The 21,765-nt window shown below is 48.0% G+C and overlaps 1 protein-coding gene across 1 annotated transcript; it reads right to left on the reverse strand.

Annotated features, from left to right (window-relative positions):
• Window positions 1-1,387: 1,387 nt before the first annotated feature.
• GGCT (gamma-glutamylcyclotransferase) lies at window positions 1,388-8,780 on the reverse strand. The gene is made up of 4 exons (XM_066584735.1): window positions 8,502-8,780; window positions 4,100-4,245; window positions 2,468-2,600; window positions 1,388-1,674 (listed from the first exon to the last, which is right to left on the reverse strand). Exons 1-4 carry the CDS (start codon window positions 8,637-8,639, stop codon window positions 1,528-1,530), a joined length of 564 nt encoding a protein of 187 aa, XP_066440832.1. The 5' UTR covers window positions 8,640-8,780; the 3' UTR covers window positions 1,388-1,527.
• Window positions 8,781-21,765: the final 12,985 nt, after the last annotated feature.

Here is a 21,765-nt window from a genome sequence, read left to right on the forward strand (position 1 = left end):
GGTTTCTACGTCTGATATCATGCTTGCCCGTGTGAATGTAGCATTGTAGTACTAATATCACAGTACTGGAGCATTGAGAGAGTCCTGTTAGATGCTTTTGGTCAGTCAGCATAAAGCCTCTTTTAAACAGGCGACCGCGATATTGCTGCGAGAAAAATAGCTGTATTCTGTGCAATATTGTTGCTTTTTATTGCGGTAAAATCGCGATTGTGTGGCGCTACGGAGTTGCGCTCTTTTGCTGGGATTTTCAAGGGCACTTGAAATATAAGCCCTGGCTGCATAAAAAAAAAACACTAATTCATTAATACAGGCGCTGTGTGCTGTGCTGCAAGTCTTTTCTGCAGGTCTCCGGCACTTGTCTGCAGTCTTCAGCCAGCGCTTCTTAGAATGGTAGAGTTGGAAGGAACCTCCAGTCATCCAGTCCAACCCCCTACTCAGTGCAGGATTCACTAAATCATCCCAGACAGATATTTGTCCAGCCTTTGTTTGAATAGTTCCATTAAAGGAGAACTCACCACCTCCCGTGGTAACCTGTTCCACTCATTGATCCCCCTCACTGTCTAATAGAGAATCTGTGTCTCCTCCCTTTCAGTTGTATCCCATTGCTTCTAGTCTTTCCTTGTACAGATGAGAATAGGGCTGATCCCTCTGCAGTGTGACAGCCCTTCAGATATTTGTAGACAGCTATTAAGTCTTCTCTCAGCCTTCTTTTTCGCAAGCTCAACAGTCCCAGATCCTTTAACCGTTCCTCATAGGACGTGATTTGGAGACCGCTCACTATCTTGGTAACTCTTCTCAGGGGGTTCAAAAATCCCACTTCCAGACAGCACCGGCTCTGACTGGTTCTTGACCGCCGCGGCTCAGCCAATCACTCAATGGACCAATCACAGCCATCGCATTTCTTGCGCTGCAACACAAAAGGAAGGCTCCATAGGGAAACATGGTCTACAAAACATGGCAGATCGCGGCAATATTCACCATGCCCCGATTTTTTACTTGCAATGTAGCAGCCTACAAAACATCGCTAATGTGAAGGATCCCATTGGAGAGCACGGGCTTCACATACATGGGATTTGTAGCACTGTCGCATTGCGAGAAAATTGCACGATTTTGTCGCCTGTGTGGAAGCGGCCTTACTGAGAATACTGTTAGTGATGATGAAGAGCCGACGGTCAGGACTCACAACGCTCCTTCATAATATCCCTTTACATTTGGATCTACATGTGCAGAGAAGCCCTGCCATGTACTCAGTACAGCCCTCAGCGGTACGGCCTCTCTGCCTTGTTGCAGTGACACCCACACCATCCACTTACTATTTGTATATTGGAATGTTTTAGGACAGTGCCACTTTAAGAGGAGTAGCTCGTTAAAAGACCAAAACACGCACTTAACAGCAATAGAAATATGAATTTTCTAATTAGATCAATGAAAGATTCCCCATAATGTAAGCTGCCAAATGAAGCACATAAGGAAGATTGTAAATTAAATCAAGTTCAAGGATGGCAGAAATCGCACTTCAACTGGAAATCATCCGTCAGCTTGTACTTTCTGTATTGCATCTTTTAATTTGTCCATTATTGCGATAGGGCCGGAGTAGTTGTTGGTCTCTAGCTCTCCCAACATCTTCTGATAGTCCAGTGGTAAGTCATTCTGCTTCGCTCCCATACACAGAACCTGCAAAGGAAAAAATAAGGGAGACCCATGTTTAAGGTGAAAACCTACAGGAAGTCAATATATTTATCAGGAGACCGTGATATACAGATACTGGAACTCTTAGGGGCTCGCAGAGTGGTAGGGCAGCAGTATGCAGTCCTAAGCTCTCGCTCACGACCTGAAGGTCGCGGGTTCGATCCCCCCGGTTCAGGTAGTTTCAGCCTTCCATCCTTCCGAGGTCAGTAAAAGGAGCACCCAGCTTGGTAAAAGGAAGGGGGAAGGGGTGGTAATATATAAATTGCCTGAAAGCGCAGTGGAATAAGCTGGCGCTATACAAACAACACGACCGTGTTTTCACTGCTTATTATGCATGTGTTGCACAGACACGTGAATGGAGTCAAAGAAAGTCAATGAGCTTTCATTGATTCATGCACAGTTGTGCAAAGCAGTACACTCTATTTCTCTGCGTACCATGCAGCGTGAGCCCTACACATTGGTATAGGCTGCGTATAACATGCTGTCCATACACAATACATTACATATGGGCAGCATTTTCATACACATCCCTGCTCTGAAAAAAAAAAAAAAAGTCACACTGCACACGTCCGTGTGATATACAGGCATACACATCTACAGGTATCCACAGCTACACATTAATACACTAAATATAGGTCATGCTGTAAGGGAAGGCATCTTCTAGTAGATTTCCAATGTAATTCTCCAGAGGAGCAGCGCACGGCCTTATAAGCCTCCTCAAGGAGAAGCTATACTCCTGCTGAGCCACTGTAATAGCAGAACAGAACATGCCTATTACCTGCTTGTATTGGGGAGAGGTCAGTCCATAAACACATCTATTCATTTTATAGCAGCGGCAGACAAGCACTTCACCGGCTGTGTGAACGCTGATCTCTATTGGCTGATAAATCCCACTGGCCACACCTTCTTGTCTAGAAAATATGGAATGAAAATCCGTTATACAGTCTTAGAGGAAGGTAAAATTAAAGTTACATGATAAGTCCACTCTGGCAAGCGCTAATTACATCAGAAGGAGGAGAAAAAGAAAAAAAAAAAGATTCCTGCATTAAGCAGAGTGAGGCGCTGTTCCCATTACGTTAAAGGGGTTGTCCAGAAAGGCCAAGTACTTACATGGAACCGCGGAGAAAAACCTCCACTTCTGGTCTGGTTAGAACACCAGTCATGTGTAATCACCATTCTCTATGTGCCCATCACATCAAGGTTGTTGGCGGTTTGGTTCATTTTAATTAATTAAGGCCCACTCAGCAGGATATCACTGATACTATTGTTCCTGCTGGTATCCCACTCTGAGAACATAGCCAGAGTATGAAGACAGCGCTCCAGCTGTGCTCTGCATACACTGCTCAGAGCGCTCAGCTGTATACCAGCTGAGCGCTCCGAGAAGACTTCAGAAGATAGCGGTCGCACTTGTCATCTGAGTACAGCGTAAGCCTTCATTTGCACACTTATGTAAACTGAACACTTAAAGGGGTTGTCCCGCGGCAGCAAGTGGGTCTATACACTTCTGTATGGCCATAATAATGCACTTTGTAATGTACATTGTGCATTAATTATGAGCCATACAGAAGTTAGAAAAAGTTTTATACTTACCTGCTCCGTTGCTAGCGTCCTCGTCTCCATGGTGCCGACTAATTTTCGGCCTCTAATGGCCAAATTAGCCGCGCTTGCGCAGTCCGGGTCTTCTGCTGTCTTCAATGGGGCCGCTCGTGCAGAATGCTGGCTCCGTGTAGCTCCGCCCCGTCACGTGCCGATTCCAGCCAATCAGGAGGCTGGAATCGGCAATGGACCACACAGAAGCCCTGCGGTCCACAGAGAGAGAGGATCCCGGCGGCCATCTTCAGCAGGTGAGTATGAAGACGCCGGACCGCCGGGATTCGGGTAAGTACTACCCGGTTTGTTTTTTTAACCCCTGCATCGGGGTTGTCTCGTGCCGAACAGGGGGGGGGGGTTAAAAAAAAACAAACCCGTTTCGGCGCGGGACAACCCCTTTAAAACTGTCACTGAAAACTGCCGTTTGAGTGAATTTTGAGCGCTCATCTTGCCGTGTAAATGCACACAACAATGATCGCTTAAAAGATTTCTTTTGAACAACATTTGAGTGATAATCGTTGTCTAAATGGACCTTTACTCTCATGCTAACATGGCAATCAGTCCTGCAAGGGGTCTGCCCGTTTGTGGGCTCCTCCTATGCCCTTCTGCACGTGACAGGAGGACGCCATCATAGTGAACAGCAAGCCATTGACACTCCAACTACAAGAATCTTTTAGAACCTTTAGCATTTTCAACAGTCTAGAATCCTCTCTATATACCAACTATAGGAGGTATATACAGACTATATTTATATAGGCGACTCTTCTGAACGTGATGTGCAAATACCCTTCAACTGTGGGGAAAGAGCACAGATACCTACATGTCCAAGGAATCCAGACAGGAAGTATCCATTCTCCATATGACGCCCCACACGTCATCACCCTCACTTTCCACTACTGTAGCCACTCCTCCGTGCCATCGCGTGTTCTGGTTACCTTTGTGGTTGCCGAATGCGAGCCTGAAGTCCTAAAATAATTTAAAGAAAAACAAAAAAAACTTTTAGTACTGGAAGCAAGTACCGACATCGGTATAGTTCAGTGCTGGGAACAGTTTCTGTATAACTATTACCTATAGCATAGACATTATGACACACGTCAATCGCATCTGTTGTGGATGGATGTCAGCCTCCGAGCCCGCGCCATACTATGACGTTCAAACTGTGCCATACACGTACAGCGCACGTCAGGAAGGGGTTAACAGAGCTGAGGCCTTATTCACATGAGCGTGTTAGCGCAGCTATTTTGCCATCCAAAAACCACGAGCGTCTGAAGTATTGGATAGCAGTGCATTTGTTCAGATGGGCTATTTAACGATCGTCTGGCCGGAGAAGATAGCGCACATGGTGGGCATTCCGGCCGCACATGGTGGGCATTCCGGCGGAACTCTTTTACATGATGCCAGAAACTATAGGACTTGTCATATCCTTTAGAGGACTATGCCGGCCATTTCAATAGAATGAGAGCCGTCAGAAAAGGGAAGGGGAGGGAGTTAAGCAGCGGCTTGTGTTGCTAAAGTCCCTCCCCCTTCCCTTGCTGGCAGCTCCCATAGGCTTCTAATGTCTCTCCCACCAGCCCACGGAATTCCCTGCTGCGGTGTATATAGGGCCGTGTGAGCGGGCAAGAAAATGGGAGATTTAGCCGCAACTCGGTCGTGGATTTCTCCCATTCATGTGATTTTTGGGCCACGATGCAGGCGGACGGAAATCTAAACGCCCGTGTGAAAGAGGCCTCCGGCTGAGTTCACACTGCGTTACAGAGGCGCCGAGCCTTCCCATCCTGGGTGCTATCTGAGTCACCGATAACAGGCTTCAGATGGAAGAATACACTTCCATTTAAAAAAGTGGAGCCAAAGGCGCGCGAGCCGCCCGCCCCGCGTCCCATCAGGCGCGGGGCGAGCCGCCCGCCCCGCGTCCCATCAGGCGCGCGAGCCGCCCGCCGCCCGCCCCGCGTCCCATCAGGCGCGCGAGCCGCCCGCCGCCCGCCCCGCGTCCCATCAGGCGCGCGAGCCGCCCGCCCCGCGTCCCATCAGGCGCGCGAGCCGCCCGCCCCGCGTCCCATCAGGCGCGCGAGCCGCCCGCCCCGCGTCCCATCAGGCGCGCGAGCCGCCCGCCCCGCGTCCCATCAGGTTTACATTCCTTGCCAGCATGTTTGTCGGACAGAATAGGGCAGTCAATTAATAAGTTAATCTGTTGAGCAAAGTGCCGGAAAAGAATGTAACCCGCTCAGACGAGGACAGCGCTTGTGCTACTCTGGGATCCATGTGACCAACAAAAGTATCAGATTGACCATTTTGGCGATTCAGAAGGGTCGGAGCAGTGAAGTGCTGTGAGCCCAGCCTTATACACATATGTACAGCCTTACGTCTTCAGGGGTCATAGACTGACTACACACAGGTTTTTGTGGACGTTTTCTTTTTTTTATTTTAGCCAAAGTCTGAAATAGATTTTTTAAAAACCTGGGAAATATAAAGAAAAGGACGTCTAGTGCCACTGCTGGGCCCGATTCTGGCATTAAAAAAACCGCCATAAAAACACTTGCGCATGCAACACCACTTAGTCCATGTTCACGCGGGTCAGATACGCTGCGGAATATCCACAGGGAAGTTTATAAACCTTCTTGAAATCCACAAGACAAAGTTGCTGTCTGTTGTGGATTTTGTGGCGTTTTCTCAGTTAAGGGCATAAACAGACGAATGCGTTTGCGCACAAGAAAAATCACACCCACAAAATGTGCCGCATAGGACTTATTGATTTCAATGGGTTCGTTCTCACGAGCGAGTGAGAAAAGATAAGACCTGCACTGTCCGTCTGCATATTATGAAGCAAGCTGCCATAGAAGTCTATGGCAGGTTCAAAAAAGCAAGGCGAAGGGCGTGACCAGCGGACAGCGCAGGGAGAAGAAGACAGCCGGCCCTTATTGGGAGGAGATTGGGGATAGATATAATGTTTAGCCTCATGTCTAAGGCACATGCAGATTTCTGCAGCGGAGAGCTGCGTGTCAGTGCAGAAAAGATTTTTAAATGCTCGCCAGCGATCGCGGATGCATTTTTTTCTGTGTGGATGCACTGCGGATCGTCCGCGCAGAGAAAAAAAAAAATTTTAAAACCCAATCCCAAAGCGCCTGCCTTTCCCCTCCTCCCTTCTTGGTCTCCAAGTAACCAGAGAGGTATCCGCTTACAAATCCGCAATTGAATTGCAGATTGCTCGCTTTCAAAGAGATCAATGACGCCCATCCACGGCGAATTAAAGCATGCTGCGATTTCTTTTCCGAACATGGTGTCCCACGCAGATTCAGCAATTTAAATCCACCCGTGGACATTGGGTTTTAGATTTAGGTATATCCACACAAAGACTTTTCCCATGTGAGTTCCGTCTTATTGCTATATGGGCAGAACTGGCACAGGAAAATAACCCAGTGATTTCAATGTGTTCATTTACGAGAGACGATCTTTAGCATCTGTCTGTTGCATTGAGTTTTCCTTCTCATACATTTAGAAAGACGCATACTTGGTTGCATTTAAATTCCTGGCTGGGGGGCATTCCCAGCACTGGTCAGCTGGCCTTTCATGAATGCACAAGCTCAGCTCCCCCTCCCCTCTTTCAGAGGTTAAACACACATGGGTGCATGTGCTAATACGCTCGCCGCTACATAGTAGCACATGAACTGCATTGTGTTTTTCCAGACTATTCATACTCCCCACTAGTTGGTAGAAAAAAGGGGAAAGATAGGGAAAATTTCTCTTTCACAGTGGATTGAAAAACCGCTGCATGTTCTCTTTTTAGACAATTCTTCATAATGAATCACCTGTTATTTTCTACAGGATCTTTAACCCTTTCCTGCCATAGCACGTACATTTAAGTCCTGCAGCGTCAGGGTATGTATGAAGGGAGATCACGGGGTGATCTCCCTCCATAAGTCGTGGCTGCTGGCTCACTTACAGCAACAGCTCTGATAAGCCCCTCAGGTGATCTGAGTCGTTAACCCTTTAAATGATGAGATCGCAGTGAGCCGTGCGAGTGTTATGGCAGCCAGGGGCCTTCTGAAAGGGCCCGGGGCTGTCTTAGTAGAATGCCTATCAAGCCATCCCCGAGAGGTGACTTGATAGACAGCCTGTCCGATCGCAGTATGATGCAATGCTATGGCATTACATCATACTGCAGGAGTGATCAAAGCATCACAAGCTGTTGTCACCTCTGGGGACTAAAAACAAAAAAGTAAAAAGAGCAATAAAGTTTTACTAGTTATTAAAAAAAAAAAAAAAACACTTGCCATATTTATAAAATAATCTAAATCATAAAATATGTACTTGGTATCGCTGTGTCTGTAAAAGTCCGATCTATCAAAGTAACGTATTATTTACCCCGCATGGTGAACGTCATCAGGAAAAAAAATAATAAAATAAAGAACGCCAGAAATACCTTCTTTCTTGGAGACAGGGTGACCAAGAAAAAGCAATAAAAAGCAATCAAAAACTCGTGTAGGTTTCAAAATGGTACCAACGCAAACTACACGCAGAAAATGGCGGCAGAAGGCAAATTTTAAGAAAGTAAAAAGGTCTTTGGAAAAAAAAAACAAAAAAAAACACAGGTAGTACAGAAAAAAAACAAAAACAAAAAAAAAACTTTAGTCTCGTAGTAATCGCACTGACCCATAGAATAAAGTTACCAGCTCATTTTTCTTGCAGTTTGTGCGCCGTAGACACAAGACGCACCGAAAGATGGCGGGATTGCTGTTTTTTTCACTTTACTCCATTTCTTAAAAGTTTTTCAGTACATTAAATAGTACCATTCAAAAATACAACTCATTCTACAAAAGACAAGCGATGGCCCTCGCCCTCATACAGCGACGGATCAATAAAAGGAGTTACGATTTTCTTAAAAAAAAATTTAAAAAAAGGGCCACGTCCCTAGGGGGTTAAAATATAATAAAACCAAAACGCAGGTGCGATGCGTGTAAATATCCTAAGTACATAGATGCAAAGCAGCTTTTAGCAAAAGCGCATCGTTTTACAAGCGCAGTCGGTTGGATATCGCGCCCGCCCGTGTGAATGCACCGCTACACAGAGCGGCACACTGATGCACCTGCGCGTGATCCCATCCCACGTGAAAGGTCCCCAAGGCGCCCCGGGAAGCCATATACTGCTAGACGGGCTCAGATCTACCCGGATACCCCTGAGTGCCCAGCACTGTGCCATCCCAGGTGGGCACCGAGCTCCCCGCACACCTGCAGCACGGCCACGGCATGGAAGGAGGCGGACGGGTTGTCCAGTAGAAGCCGCTCTTTCAGCAGGTTGCTCCCGTAGGCAAAGTAGTAAAAGCTGCCGAGTCCCGGCTGCAGCCCCGCCGCGCTCTTCTCCTGCATGTCCCCGGCGTGAGTGAGGCTGTCCCGGCTGTCAGCCCTACATGACCGCGGTCACCACTATATCCCGCCGCGCTGACTCATGGGAGGTGCGGCCCCCGGCCGGCTGGGGGGAGGCGGCGCCGTAGCTAGAGTGACCGGGAGCAGCCGAGAACCCGCCTCACCTGCCGGGCGTAACGTGCGGACCGTCCTCGGCTCACCTGCCGGGCGGCATATTAACAATTTCTGTAACAGCTCAGCCCTAACAACCAATCAGGTTTCTGGAATTGTGAGTCGGAACCAATCAGGTTGCTGGAATTGCTGAATACGGCTGAGCTGTTACAGAAATTAATATGCTGCTGTAGAGATTCACGGGGCGCGATGGCGTGGACGGTGTGTGACCTATCAACGGCACACGGGTCTGTAGAGATTCACGGAGGTGCGATGGCGTGGACGGTGTGTGACCTATCAATGGCACGCGGGTCTGTAGAGATTCACGGGGCGCGATGGCGTGGACGGTGTGTGACCTATCAATGGCACGCCGGTCTGTAGAGATTCATGGGGACGCGATGGCATGGACGGTGTGTGACCTATCAATGGCACGCGGGTCTGTAGAGAGTCATGGGGACGCGATGGCATGGACGGTGTGTGACCTATCAATGGCACGCGGGTCTGTAGAGATTCACGGGGCGCGATGGCATGGACGGTGTGTGACCTATCAACGGCACGCGGGTCTGTAGAGATTCACGGGGCGCGATGGCATGGACGGTGTGTGACCTATCAATGGCACGCCGGTCTGTAGAGATTCACGGGGCGCGATGGCGTGGATGGTGTGTGACCTATCAATGGCACGCGGGTCTGTAGAGATTCACGGGGACGCGATGGCATGGACGGTGTGACCTATCAATGGCACGCGGGTCTGTAGAGATTCATGGGGACGCGATGGCGTGGACGGTGTGTGACCTATCAATGGCACGCGGGTCTGTAGAGATTCACGGGGCGCGATGGCATGGACGGTGTGTGACCTATCAATGGCACGCCGGTCTGTAGAGATTCACGGGGCGCGATGGCGTGGACGGTGTGTGACCTATCAATGGCACGCCGGTCTGTAGAGATTCACGGGGCGCGATGGCGTGGACGGTGTGTGACCTATCAACGGCACGCGGGTCTGTAGAGATTCATGGGGACGCGATGGCGTGGACGGTGTGTGACCTATCAATGGCACGCCGGTCTGTAGAGATTCATGGGGACGCGATGGCGTGGACGGTGTGTGACCTATCAATGGCACGCCGGTCTGTAGAGATTCACGGGGCGCGATGGCGTGGACGGTGTGTGACCTATCAATGGCACGCCGGTCTGTAGAGATTCATGGGGACGCGATGGCGTGGACGGTGTGTGACCTATCAATGGCACGTGGGTCTATAGAGATTCACGGGGACGCGATGGCGTGGATGGTGTGTGACCTATCAATGGCACGCGGGTCTGTAGAGATTCACGGGGACGGAATGGCATGGACGGTGTGTGACCTATCAATGGCACGCCGGTCTGTAGAGATTCACGGGGACGCGATGGCTTGGACGGGTGTGACCTATCAACGGCACACGGGTCTGTAGAGATTCACGGAGGTGCGATGGCGTGGACGGTGTGTGACCTATCAATGGCACGCGGGTCTGTAGAGATTCACGGGGACGGAATGGCATGGACGGTGTGTGACCTATCAATGGCACGCGGGTCTGTAGAGATTCACGGGGACGCGATGGCTTGGACGGGTGTGACCTATCAACGGCACACGGGTCTGTAGAGATTCACGGAGGTGCGATGGCGTGGACGGTGTGTGACCTATCAATGGCACGCGGGTCTGTAGAGATTCACGGGGCGCGATGGCGTGGACGGTGTGTGACCTATCAAGGGCACGCGGGTCTGTAGAGAGTCATGGGGACGCGATGGCATGGACGGTGTGTGACCTATCAATAGCACGCGGGTCTGTAGAGATTCACGGGGCGCGATGGCGTGGATGATGTGTGACCTATCAATGGCACGCCGGTCTGTAGAGATTCATGGGGACGCGATGACATGGACGGTGTGTGACCTATCAATGGCACGCCGGTCTGTAGAGATTTATGGGGACGCGATGGCGTGGACGGTGTGTGACCTATCAACGGCACGCGGGTCCGTAGAGATTCACGGGGGCGCGATGGCATGGACGGTATGTGACCTATCAATAGCACGCCGGTCTGTAGAGATTCATGGGGACGCGATGGCGTGGACGGTATGTGACCTATCAATGGCACGCGGGTCTGTAGAGATTCATGGGGACGCGATGGCGTGGACGGTGTGTGACCTATCAATGGCATGCGGGTCTGTAGAGATTCACGGGGACTATTTACACATGCTTGGGAAAGAACTCATGACGCACGCTATTCCGGTCCGATTTAGGCGCTGTTTACGCCACGCTTTAGCTTCCCCCAGGGATCCTGTGTCCGTTTAAGGCCCAGGTCACATGACCGTATTTGAATTGCGTACGTGTTTTAGTCTCGCTAGCGGCGGTGATAATCACGAACGCATGGCAGGACTAAATGAAAGCACGGATTCCACTGGTTTCGTTTTCACATCGGGATTCTCGCAGTTAATTGTACGAGCGAGAAAAGATCGGACTAGCACTATATTAAAGGGGTTGTCCCACGCCGAAACGGGTTTGTTTTTTTTTTGCATAGGCCCCCCGTTCAGCGCAGGACAAACCCAAGGGATGTGTTCAAATTTTTAAAAAAATGTTACTTACCCGAATCCCCTCTCTGCAAATTCTTCCTTCTTTTCCACCAAGATGGCTGCCGGGATCTTCACCCACGATGCACCGTGGGTCTTCTCCCATGGTGCACTGTGGGCTCTGTGCGGTCCATTGCCGATTCCAGCCTCCTGATTGGCTGAAATCGGCACACGTGATGGGGCGGAGCTACACGATGACGCGTAGAAGGGGGCGGAGCCAGAACACCGCTCGTGCCCGGACCGACCAGAAGGGAGAAGACCCTTCTGCGCAAGCGCGTCTAATCGGGCGATTAGACGCTGAAATTAGACGGCACCATGGAGACGGGGACGCCAGCGCAGGGAAGGTAAGTGAATAACTTCTGTATGGCTCATGTTTCATGCACGATGTATATTACAAAGTGCATGTATATGGCCATACAGAAGTGTATAACTTAACTTGTCATCGCGGGACAACCCCTTTAACTGCGTGCGGGAAAGGTAAGCAGGTCCTATCCTCACGCTGGTTTTTTAAAACTCCTGCACTATTGCGCGGAGTTTGAACGTCCGGCAGGGAAACAAAAAAAAACCTTGTTAATGCGCCACTAAGCTCTGTACCGGCGATCGTAGTTGTGCATACGGCCGTCTGAGACCGCCGTCACGCTGTTTCGCTCAGATTTGCTTGCATGCATTGCGTATTACACAGGTCAAAGATTAAAAACTGGAAGGCGATCTCATTTTGATACAAAACAGAACTTTGATATTTCATTGACCTGCAGTTTTTCTTCTTTTTTGAAACAGTATAGGAGGTAAGAGAAGCACAAGTGTACAAGTAGGACAACGGGGCGGTGCTTGGAGGATCTGTAGGAATGCACCGAGTCATGTCATTTGCATGCCTTAATGCAGTTGTGTGACATGATTGCAGCTAAGTAGTAATTGACCCAATTTCTTTGATGGGAAGCATTTATTACTATTGATTTACTTCCAGAAAAGAACCTCATTTGACAGAGAAGGAAAACAATGTCGCACGACGGCGTCACAACTGAATTCCAGATACACACATTGTAAATAAAAACCAATCCCAGCCCTAGAGTCGAATGAAACATTCTCTGTGGGATTGTAACGTTAATATGTGATTACATATCAGAGCAAAAGGGAATTTATAGCAGAAAACTGACCCCTTGTAGGGAAGCTCTCGTATCATGTTGTACCGCCTCTAGCTTGGATACAAGATGTGATACGGGCAGGCATGGAGGCTCTAGTACCCTGTTGTACCGCCTCTAGCTTGGATACAAGATGTGATATGGGCAGGCATGGAGGCTCTAGTACCCTGTTGTACCGCCTCTAGCTTGGATACAAGATGTGATACGGGCAGGCATGGAGGCTCTAGTACCCTGTTGTACCGCCTCTAGCTTGGATACAAGATGTGATACGGGCAGGCATGGAGGCTCTAGTACCCTGTTGTACCGCCTCTAGCTTGGATACAAGATGTGATACGGGCAGGCATGGAGGCTCTAGTACCCTGTTGTACCGCCTCTAGCTTGGATACAAGATGTGATACAGGCGGGCATAAGGGCTCTAGTACCCTGTTGTACCGCCTCTATCTTAGGTATGAGATGTAATACGGGGGGGAATGGAAGCTCTAGTACCCTGTTGTACCGCCTCTAGCTTGGATACAAGATGTGATACGGGCAGGCATGGAGGCTCTAGTACCCTGTTGTACCGCCTCTAGCTTGGATACAAGATGTGATACAGGCGGGCATAAGGGCTCTAGTACCCTGTTGTACCGCCTCTATCTTAGGTATGAGATGTAATACGGGGGGGAATGGAAGCTCCAGTACCCTGTTGTACCGCCTCTAGCTTGGATACAAGCTGTGATACGGGTAGGCATGTAGGCTCTAGTACCCTGTTGTACCGCCTCTATCTTGGATACAAGATGTGATGCGGACAGGCATGGAGGCTCTACTACCCTGTTGTTCCACCTCTAGCTTGTATACATGATGTGATGTAGGCGGGTATGGAGGCTCTAGCACCCTGTTGGGCCACCTCTAGCTTGGATATAAGATGTGATGCAGACTGGACATGGAGGCTCTAGTACCCTGTTGTACTGCATACTACTAGATGCAAGATGTGATACAGGTGGACATGGAGGCTCCAGTACCTTGATGCATCACCTCTAACTTGGATACAAGATGTGATACAGATGAGCATGGAGGCTCTAGTACCCTGTTGGACCACCTTTAGCTTGGATATAAGATGTGATTCTGACGGGCATGGAGGGTCTAGTACCCTGTTGTACCATCTCTGGCCTCGATACAAGATGTGATACAGGCGGGCATAGTGGCTATAGTACCCTGCTGTACCACCTCTAGATTGGATACAAGATGTGATACAGGAGTATGCATAGGAATGCACCAAGTCATGTCATTTGCATGCCTTAAAGGGGTTGTCCCGCGCCGAAACGTTTTTTTTTTTTTTTCAACCCCCCCCCGGTCGGCGCGAGACAACCCCGATGCAGGGAGGTAAAGAAAGCTTACCGGAGCGCTTACCTTAATCCCCGTGCTCCGGTGACTTCAATACTTACCGCTGAAGATGGCCGCCGGGATCCTCTGTCTCCGTGGACCGCAGCTCTTCTGTGCGGTCCATTGCCGATTCCAGCCTCCTGATTGGCTGGAATCGGCACGTGACGGGGCGGAGCTACACGGAGCCTGCATTCTGCACAAGCGGCTCCATAGAAGACTGCAGAAGACCCGGACTGCGCAAGCGCGGCTAATTTGGCCATCGGAGGGCGAAAATTAGTCGGCACCATGGAGACGTGGACGCCAGCAACGGAGCAGGTAAGTATAAAACTTTTTATAACTTCTGTATGGCTCATAATTAATGCACAATGTATATTACAAAGTGCATTATTAAGGCCATACAGAAGTGTATAGACCCACTTGCTGCTGCGGGACAACCCCTTTAATGCAATAATGTGACATGATTATGCAAAGTCGTAAATAACTTTAATGAGACCCAATGACTTTGATGGGAACCATTTATACAATCCAATCACTTCCGAAAAGAACCTCTTTTGACAGAGAAGAAAAAAAATGTTGCACAACGATGTCGCAACTGAATTCCAAATACACTCACTGTAAATAGAAGAAAAACAATCCTTCCCTTAGAAGTTTTCGGAATGGAATGAAGCTTTTTCTCTGTGTGATTGTAATGTTGATATAAGTAAGTGATTATATATCAGAGCAAAAGGATCATTGTGGTAAATTTACCCCATGTAGGGAGGCTCTAGTACCCTGTTGTACCGCCTCTAGCTTGGATACAAGATGTGATACGGGCCGGCATGGAGGCTCTAGTACCCTGTTGGGCCACCTTGTAGGGAGGCTCTAGTATCCTGTTGGATACAAGATTTGATACAGGTGGGCATGGAGGCTCTAGTACCCTGTTGTACCACTTCTAGCTTGGATACAAGATGTAATACAGGTGGGCATGGAGGCTCTAGTACCCTGTCATACTGCCTCTAGCTTCGATACAGGATGTGATACGGATGGCATGGAGGCTCTGGTACCCTGCTGTACCACCTCTAGCTTGGATACAAGATGTAATATGTGCGGGCATGGAGGCTCTAGTACTCTGTTGTACAACCTCTAGCTTGGATACAAGATGTGATACGGGAAAGCATTGATGCTCTAATACCCTGTTGTATCAAATTTGGGCATGGAGACTGTATTACTCTGTTGGGCCATCTCTAGCTTGGATACAGGATGTGATAAGTGCGAGTATGGAGGCTCTAGTACCCTGTTGCATCATCTTCAACTTGGATGCAAGATGTGATACAGGCAAGCATGGAGGCTCTAGTACTCTGTTGTACCATCTCTGGCCTGGATACTAGATATGATACAGACTGGCATAGTAGCTCTAGTACCATGCTGTACCATCTGTGACCTGGATACTAGATATGATACGGGTGGGCATAGTAGCTCTAGTACTCTGCTGGATCGCTTCTAGTTTGCATACAAGATGTGATACGGGCGGCACGGAGTCTCTAGTATTCTGCGGTACTGCCTCTAGCTTGGATACAAGATGTTATATGGGTGGGCTTGAAGGCTCTAGAACCCTGTTGTACTGCCTCTAGCTTGGATACAAGATGTGATACAGATGGGCATGGAGGCTCTAGTACCCTGTTGTACCACCTCTAGCTTGGAAACAAGATGTGATATGGGTGGGAATGGAGGCTCTAGTACCCTGTTGGGCTGCCTCTAACTTGGATACAAGATGTGATACGAGCGAACATAAAGGCTCTAATACCCTGTTGTACCACCTCTACTTTGGATTACAATATGGCATCAGTAATTGGTTGTTAGCCTGCAGGGTGCACTATATGTACCATGTGGCCTGACACCCTGTATTTACTTGTTTGTTTTTTTTTCAACTCGTTTTATTGAAAACTCTGTATTTTATACAATAAATGAATAAAGAACTTTGGTTACAACATAGGCTCTTTGTGATCATGTTATCAAGACTTTAGTGCGTTACATTAACATATACACTTATTGAGTACATTATAAGAGTGCAGTTTCTTGTAGTGCCAGTGGAGGGCAGGGATCTTTGCTAGTTTTACAGGGTGTTTCTGGGTGTATATGTCCTTAGTAGGTTTTGGAATCGGTCCTGTTTTGACACTGTGCTCATCGATCCACACCATCTTTCCCACATCTTGTCAAATTTTTCGGGGCATTTTCTATTTTTATAGACTATTTTTTCATATGGCAGAATGGCATTAATAATATTCTGCCATTTTGAGAGTGTCGGGGGGCGTCTATCCATCCAGCGTAGGGCTATTGCTTTGCGGGCGTAGAATAATACTTTGGTGAGGAATATCCTGTCATGGTACTGCCATTGTTCTTCGTCTAGAATACCTAGTAGGCATACTGCTGGGTCCTGCAGCACTGGTATCCCTAGCATTTGTGTTAAAAACTCTGTGATCTCTCCCCAGTATGCGTGGATGTCCGTGCAGTTCCATATTAAATGATTAAAGTTTGCATTAGGTGCTCTGCACCGATGACATTGGTTGGTGGGTGACCTATTCATTTTATGAAGTCTGGTCGGTGTTAAGTAGCACTGGTGTAGGATGTATAATTGTGTTAGTTTGTTGTTTGCGGCTGGTGATACCTTAGTATATGTGGACATCCCGGATTCCCAGTCCTCATTGGTAAGGGTGGGAATAAGTTCTCTCCATCTCTCTACTACAGTCATTGGGGTATCGGGGATCTTGGATTGGAGTAGGTGGGTGTATAATACCGATATCAGGCCTTTAGGTCCTTGGGTGCGTAATATGCCTATTAGTGGGTATTGAGAAAGTGTTTGCCTAGGTTCTGGAAATTGCGCTGTCAACGCGTGCCGAAGTTGTAAGTATCTGAAAAAGCCCGCTCTTGGGATTTGGTATAGTTGCTGTAATTGCAGTATTTGGCCAATGTATACGTGTTCTAGTGTGGTGATTCCTAAGTTTATCCAGAATTGCTTGTCCGGTAAGTTCATCAGATGCGGTAGTGTTCTGTTGTCCCATAAGGGGGTCTCCAGAGGGGTGCCATCCTGACCAGTTAGTGACTTGCATGTCTGCCATACATTGACTGCAAGTCTGTGAATGGGTAGCATTTGTTTAGTCAGTAGTCCTGGTTTTTCCAGCAGGATCCAGAGTGATGTCTCCATGAGGAAAAACATCAGGTGGTGCTCGGAGTTAGGGAGAGGCGCGCCCGATAACCAATGGCGGAGATATCTGATCTGTCCCGCCAAGTAATAAAGTTTAAAATCTGGTAGCGCCATTCCCGCCATCTCCTTAGGGCGCTGTAGTGTGTCTAAATGGAGCTTGGCTCTAGAGTTCCCCCATATGAATGATGTTATTAAGGAATTAGTTTTTTTGAAGAATTTCTGCGGAATAGTTATTTCTGCGTGTTCTAGGCAGTATAAATATTTGGGGAGTATTATCATTTTTATAAGGTTTATCCTGCCCGCTACAGATAGTGGCAGGGAGCTCCAGCTTTTTAGTTTTTGCTGTAAAGTTGTCAGTAGAGGAGTAATGTTTAGCTCAAGGCTCTGGGTATGATCTCTGGTAATATGTATTCCAAGATATTTAAACCCGGGGGTGATTTGCAATTTACAAAATACATCTCCCATCTGCCATCTCTCTGGTCTTAGAGGCATAAAAGCGTTTTTTTGCCAGTTGATACATAGGCCTGAGAGATTTCCAAACTTGTCTATTAGAGAAATGGCTAACGGTAAGGTACTTTTGGGGTCTGACATGTATAGTATTATGTCATCTGCGTATAGTCCTATTCTGTCTTCTCTGGGTCCTATCTGGATGCCTTTATATGAGGTGTGCTGCCGGATCCTCAGGGCTAGGGGTTCAATTGCAATTGCAAACAGGAGAGGGGAAAGTGGGCACCCTTGTCGGGTCCCCTTGTGAAGTGGGAAGGAGGTGGAGGTCAAACCATTCACCACTACCCTAGCGGTCGGTGCTTTATATAGAATAGAGATCCATTTTATGAATGTGTCTCCGAACCCAAATCTCCATAAAACTTCTATCAAATATAGCCACTCGACTGAGTCAAATGCCTTAGCTGCATCTAGTGAGGCCAGGGTCCAGTCCGATCTCCACCTCCATCCCACCTGTGTGATTACCTGCGTCCTTCTGATATTGTCCGATGAAGACTTTCCAGGAATCAAGCCAGATTGGTCGGGGTGTATGATTTCCTTTATGATTTGGTTTAAATGGGAGGCCAGTATTTTAGTAAGGATTTTGTAGTCTGTATTTAATAAGGAAATAGGCCTATACGAGCCGCATTCCTCTGGGGTTTTGTCTGGTTTTAAGATAAGGACTATGTTGGCTTCTAGCATTGATTCTGGGAGATGACTTTTATCAAATATGTGTTTATATAGGGAGAACAAGTGTGGTATTATTTCTTTTTTATAGTGCTGGTAGATTTTTATCGGTAGCCCATCTGGGCCCGGTGTTTTATTCTTTGCCATTTCATTTATTGCTTCTTCAATCTCTTCCTTTGTAATGGGAGAGTCTAATAGGGACTTATAGTGGTCTTGCAGTTCTGGGAATATTATGTCGGCTAAATAGGACTCCAGCTCTGCAGGTGAGTAGTCGGCTCACGATTGATATAGGTCGTCGTAGAATTGTGGGTACCTATCTAGGATCTCTTTTGGGTCTGTAAGCATTATTCCCTCAGTTGAGTTAATTCTCAGTACGGACGGTGGGGCAGTCTCCTGTCTCGCCATATAGGCTAGTAATTTGCTGGACTGATTTCCTAGTTCAAAAAAGGATTGTTGGGTAAAGAAAAGGTTCCTCTGGGCTTTCTCTTTTAGATATAGTAAGTAGTCTCTACCTATCTGGAGCCATCTGTCTCTCTTTGTGTCCGTAGGGTCAGCAACAAATTCTCTTTCTAGTTGTTGACATTGCTCTGCCAGAAGTTCTCCTTCTCGTGCAGTGGCTCTTTTAACAAAGGAGATTGAGGATCTGAAACAGCCTCTGAGATAGGGCTTAAATGTGTGTGTCTCATGTGCCTCATAGTATATTTGGATCTGATCCGGTATGCGATCATTGGGACCAAATAGCGAGAGCCAGAATGGGTGTATCTTTAGTCTCTTAGCTGTGGCCGGGCCTGGGTTTTTGAGGGCCATACGAATTGGTGAGTGATCTGAGATCCCTCGGGGGAGGAATTCTATGGAGTCGATTTTAGGGAATAGTGAAGGAGATCCGAATATGTAATCTATTCGACTAAGTGCGTGGTTGTGGGCTGCGTGGCAGGTATATTCCTTTTGTTGTGGGTGATATATGCGCCATAGATCCAGCCATCCCGTCACCGAGATAATAGAAGCCAGGCGGGTTACTCGCAGCTCCCTCCCTCCGAGCACCACCCCCGAATCTGTCCATAACGGGATCCATCATCATGTTCATGTCTCCCATGCAGACGACTGTTGCGTCTGATGAGAATGATGCAAACTGGATGCCATCTGCTAAAATGGCTGTTGTCGCTGGCGGTGGATTATAACAGCACAGAAGGACATATGGGTCATTGTTGATTTTAGATCTCACAAAGATGTATCTGCCTTCTGGGTCTCTTTTGAGCTGTTTCACCTCCCATCTGAGCGTCCTTCCTATCAACAGGGACACCCCTCTGGAGTAGGATGTGTGGCACGAATGAGCAGACCACTGAACCCATGGTTTCTTCAATACATTTGTTGTTTCAGGTGTAAGGTGGGTCTCCTGCAGGCATAGTACATGTGGTCGCCAGGAGCATATTAGAGAATTTATTGCTGTTCGCTTCCTGGCTGATCCCATGTCCCTGACGTTCCAGGACAAAAAAACTATCTCCGCCATAGGCTAAGAGAAGCTAATTGGGTCCGGATATATTTTCTTATGTCATTCTGCCTGTCAGGAGTCCCTCCCTGACACTCGATTACATTTTTACTACTCAATATGTAACAGTACTTCAATACATTTTTAAAATCATCATGGAGCACTTGATGTATATAATTCGTGAACATTACGGTAGTCTACTACCAACTTAAAACTTAAACAACTTATTGTTAAACAGATCTTTAAATATCTTCTCTGTTGAGATAATATTTGTGGTGAACTGATGTTAGGGGGAACCTACATAGCATAGCTTAAATCTGGGCTATACTTGAGGTATTGTTGTATTGTTGGATCAATTATAGAGACCGGCATTAGCCTGGTGGGCATTAACTGGGTGAGTCCCCTTGGGGGGGATATTGGGGGAAAGAGGGGAGGAGTTACCCTTCTTCAAGTATTTCTAAGTTACATTTCTCTGTATGAATGTTGGGTAGCGAAGGGGGGGGGCCTGGTAGGGTCCAAAAAAAAAGGGGAGGGGAAAGGTCCAATGGTACCAGTGGAGAGGAGGGTTCGCCGCCTTCTCCCAGAGAGAGTAAGCCGCGTGTCCACAACGGCTAGCAAAAGTCTCAGTTCTGTGTCTTAGGCTCAGGTATGTTTGGGGCATATCTGGAGCATAGTCTCTGGTGTACTATTGGTGACTTTTAGGAAAATGTTCACGTTTACATGGGGGTCGCTACACCTAGAGAAAAATGGTTATGTATACATTACGGCCCTTCTGGTCGTCATCTGGTAGCCAGCCGATTTTCTGCTTCCGATGGTGAAGAGAAGAATCGGGTGCGATCTCCATCTATCACTCGCAGTCGTGCCGGATACACCATGGAGTGTGGAAGTTGCAGGTCTCTTAGTTGCTTCTTGATTCAGAAGAATGATGCTCGCTGTTTTTGGAGGTCTGCTGAGGCATCCGGGAAAATGGATATGGTAGCGTTGTCATATCGCAGGGGTCCTCCTTTTTTGGCAGCTTGTAGGATTATGTCCCTGTCACGGGAGTTGAGCAATTTTGCTAGCAGGGGTCTGGGTGGAGCTCCTGGTGTTGGCGGCTTCATGGGCACTCGATGGGCTCGCTCAATTACAAAGACTTGTGATAGTCCTGCATTAGAGAGAAGTTCACGGAGCCATCGTTCCATGAATTCTTCAGGTCTTTGTCCCTCAGCTCATTCTGGTAGACCCACTATGCGCAAATTATTCCGTCGTGAACGGTTTTCAAGGTCATCCGCTTTTTGTCTCCAATACTCAGCTTTCTGTGTGAGATCTCGTATTGTTGCTGTCATTGGGGTGACAGTGTCGTCTAGTGTGGAGATTCTGTTTTCTGTACTTGTGACACGTTCTCTTAGGTTTTAAAGATCTTGCCTTAGTAGGCTTACATCCATTTTTACTTCGTCAATTTTGCTGGTGAGGGTAGTCGTGGATGTTTGTATTGCAGATAGAAGCTGTTCAGATAGTTGTTGTAGAGTTTGGACAGTGCCCTCGGTTGGGTCTGGGCTACTACTCTTTGTCGCTGACAATCCCACGATAGCGGGTATAGTGGGTTCAGGGCTGGAATCTTTTCGGGTTTCCCCTCTAGCGAAGGCTTTAAGTTTGTCTACGGACGAGCTCTGCCTAGTGGGGCCCATGATGCGGTTGTTGGGCTTTTCGCTGTGGAATAGGGTTCTGCGATGTGTTGAGTTCCCTACAGGGAGCCTGCAAGTGTCTCTATTCTGTTATGTATTTTCTTTGTGCTCTATGGTGTGTTTTCTAGAGATTTTCGTCTCAGAGGCCTCTATACTTTTGCTTCAGTATGCAGCCTTCACACCAGCTTGCATGCAGCTCTGGGGTTTTCCTTTCTCCCCCTCCACCAAGACTGTCCTGCAGTTTCCCTGGGGGCCTTTTGTTGGCTATGGCGGGAAGGGATCCTCTGCTTTTGGTCCCCGGGCTGTACAGAGTTTAATCCCCTTATTTCTCTCCCCACGTACTTATCTGACTGCTTATTTCTCTTGGGGGGGAGGTGTCCTTTGTATC

The sequence above is a fragment of the Eleutherodactylus coqui genome, chromosome 12 (genome assembly GCF_035609145.1).
Source record: "Eleutherodactylus coqui strain aEleCoq1 chromosome 12, aEleCoq1.hap1, whole genome shotgun sequence".
Taxonomy (NCBI): Eukaryota; Metazoa; Chordata; class Amphibia; order Anura; family Eleutherodactylidae; genus Eleutherodactylus; species Eleutherodactylus coqui.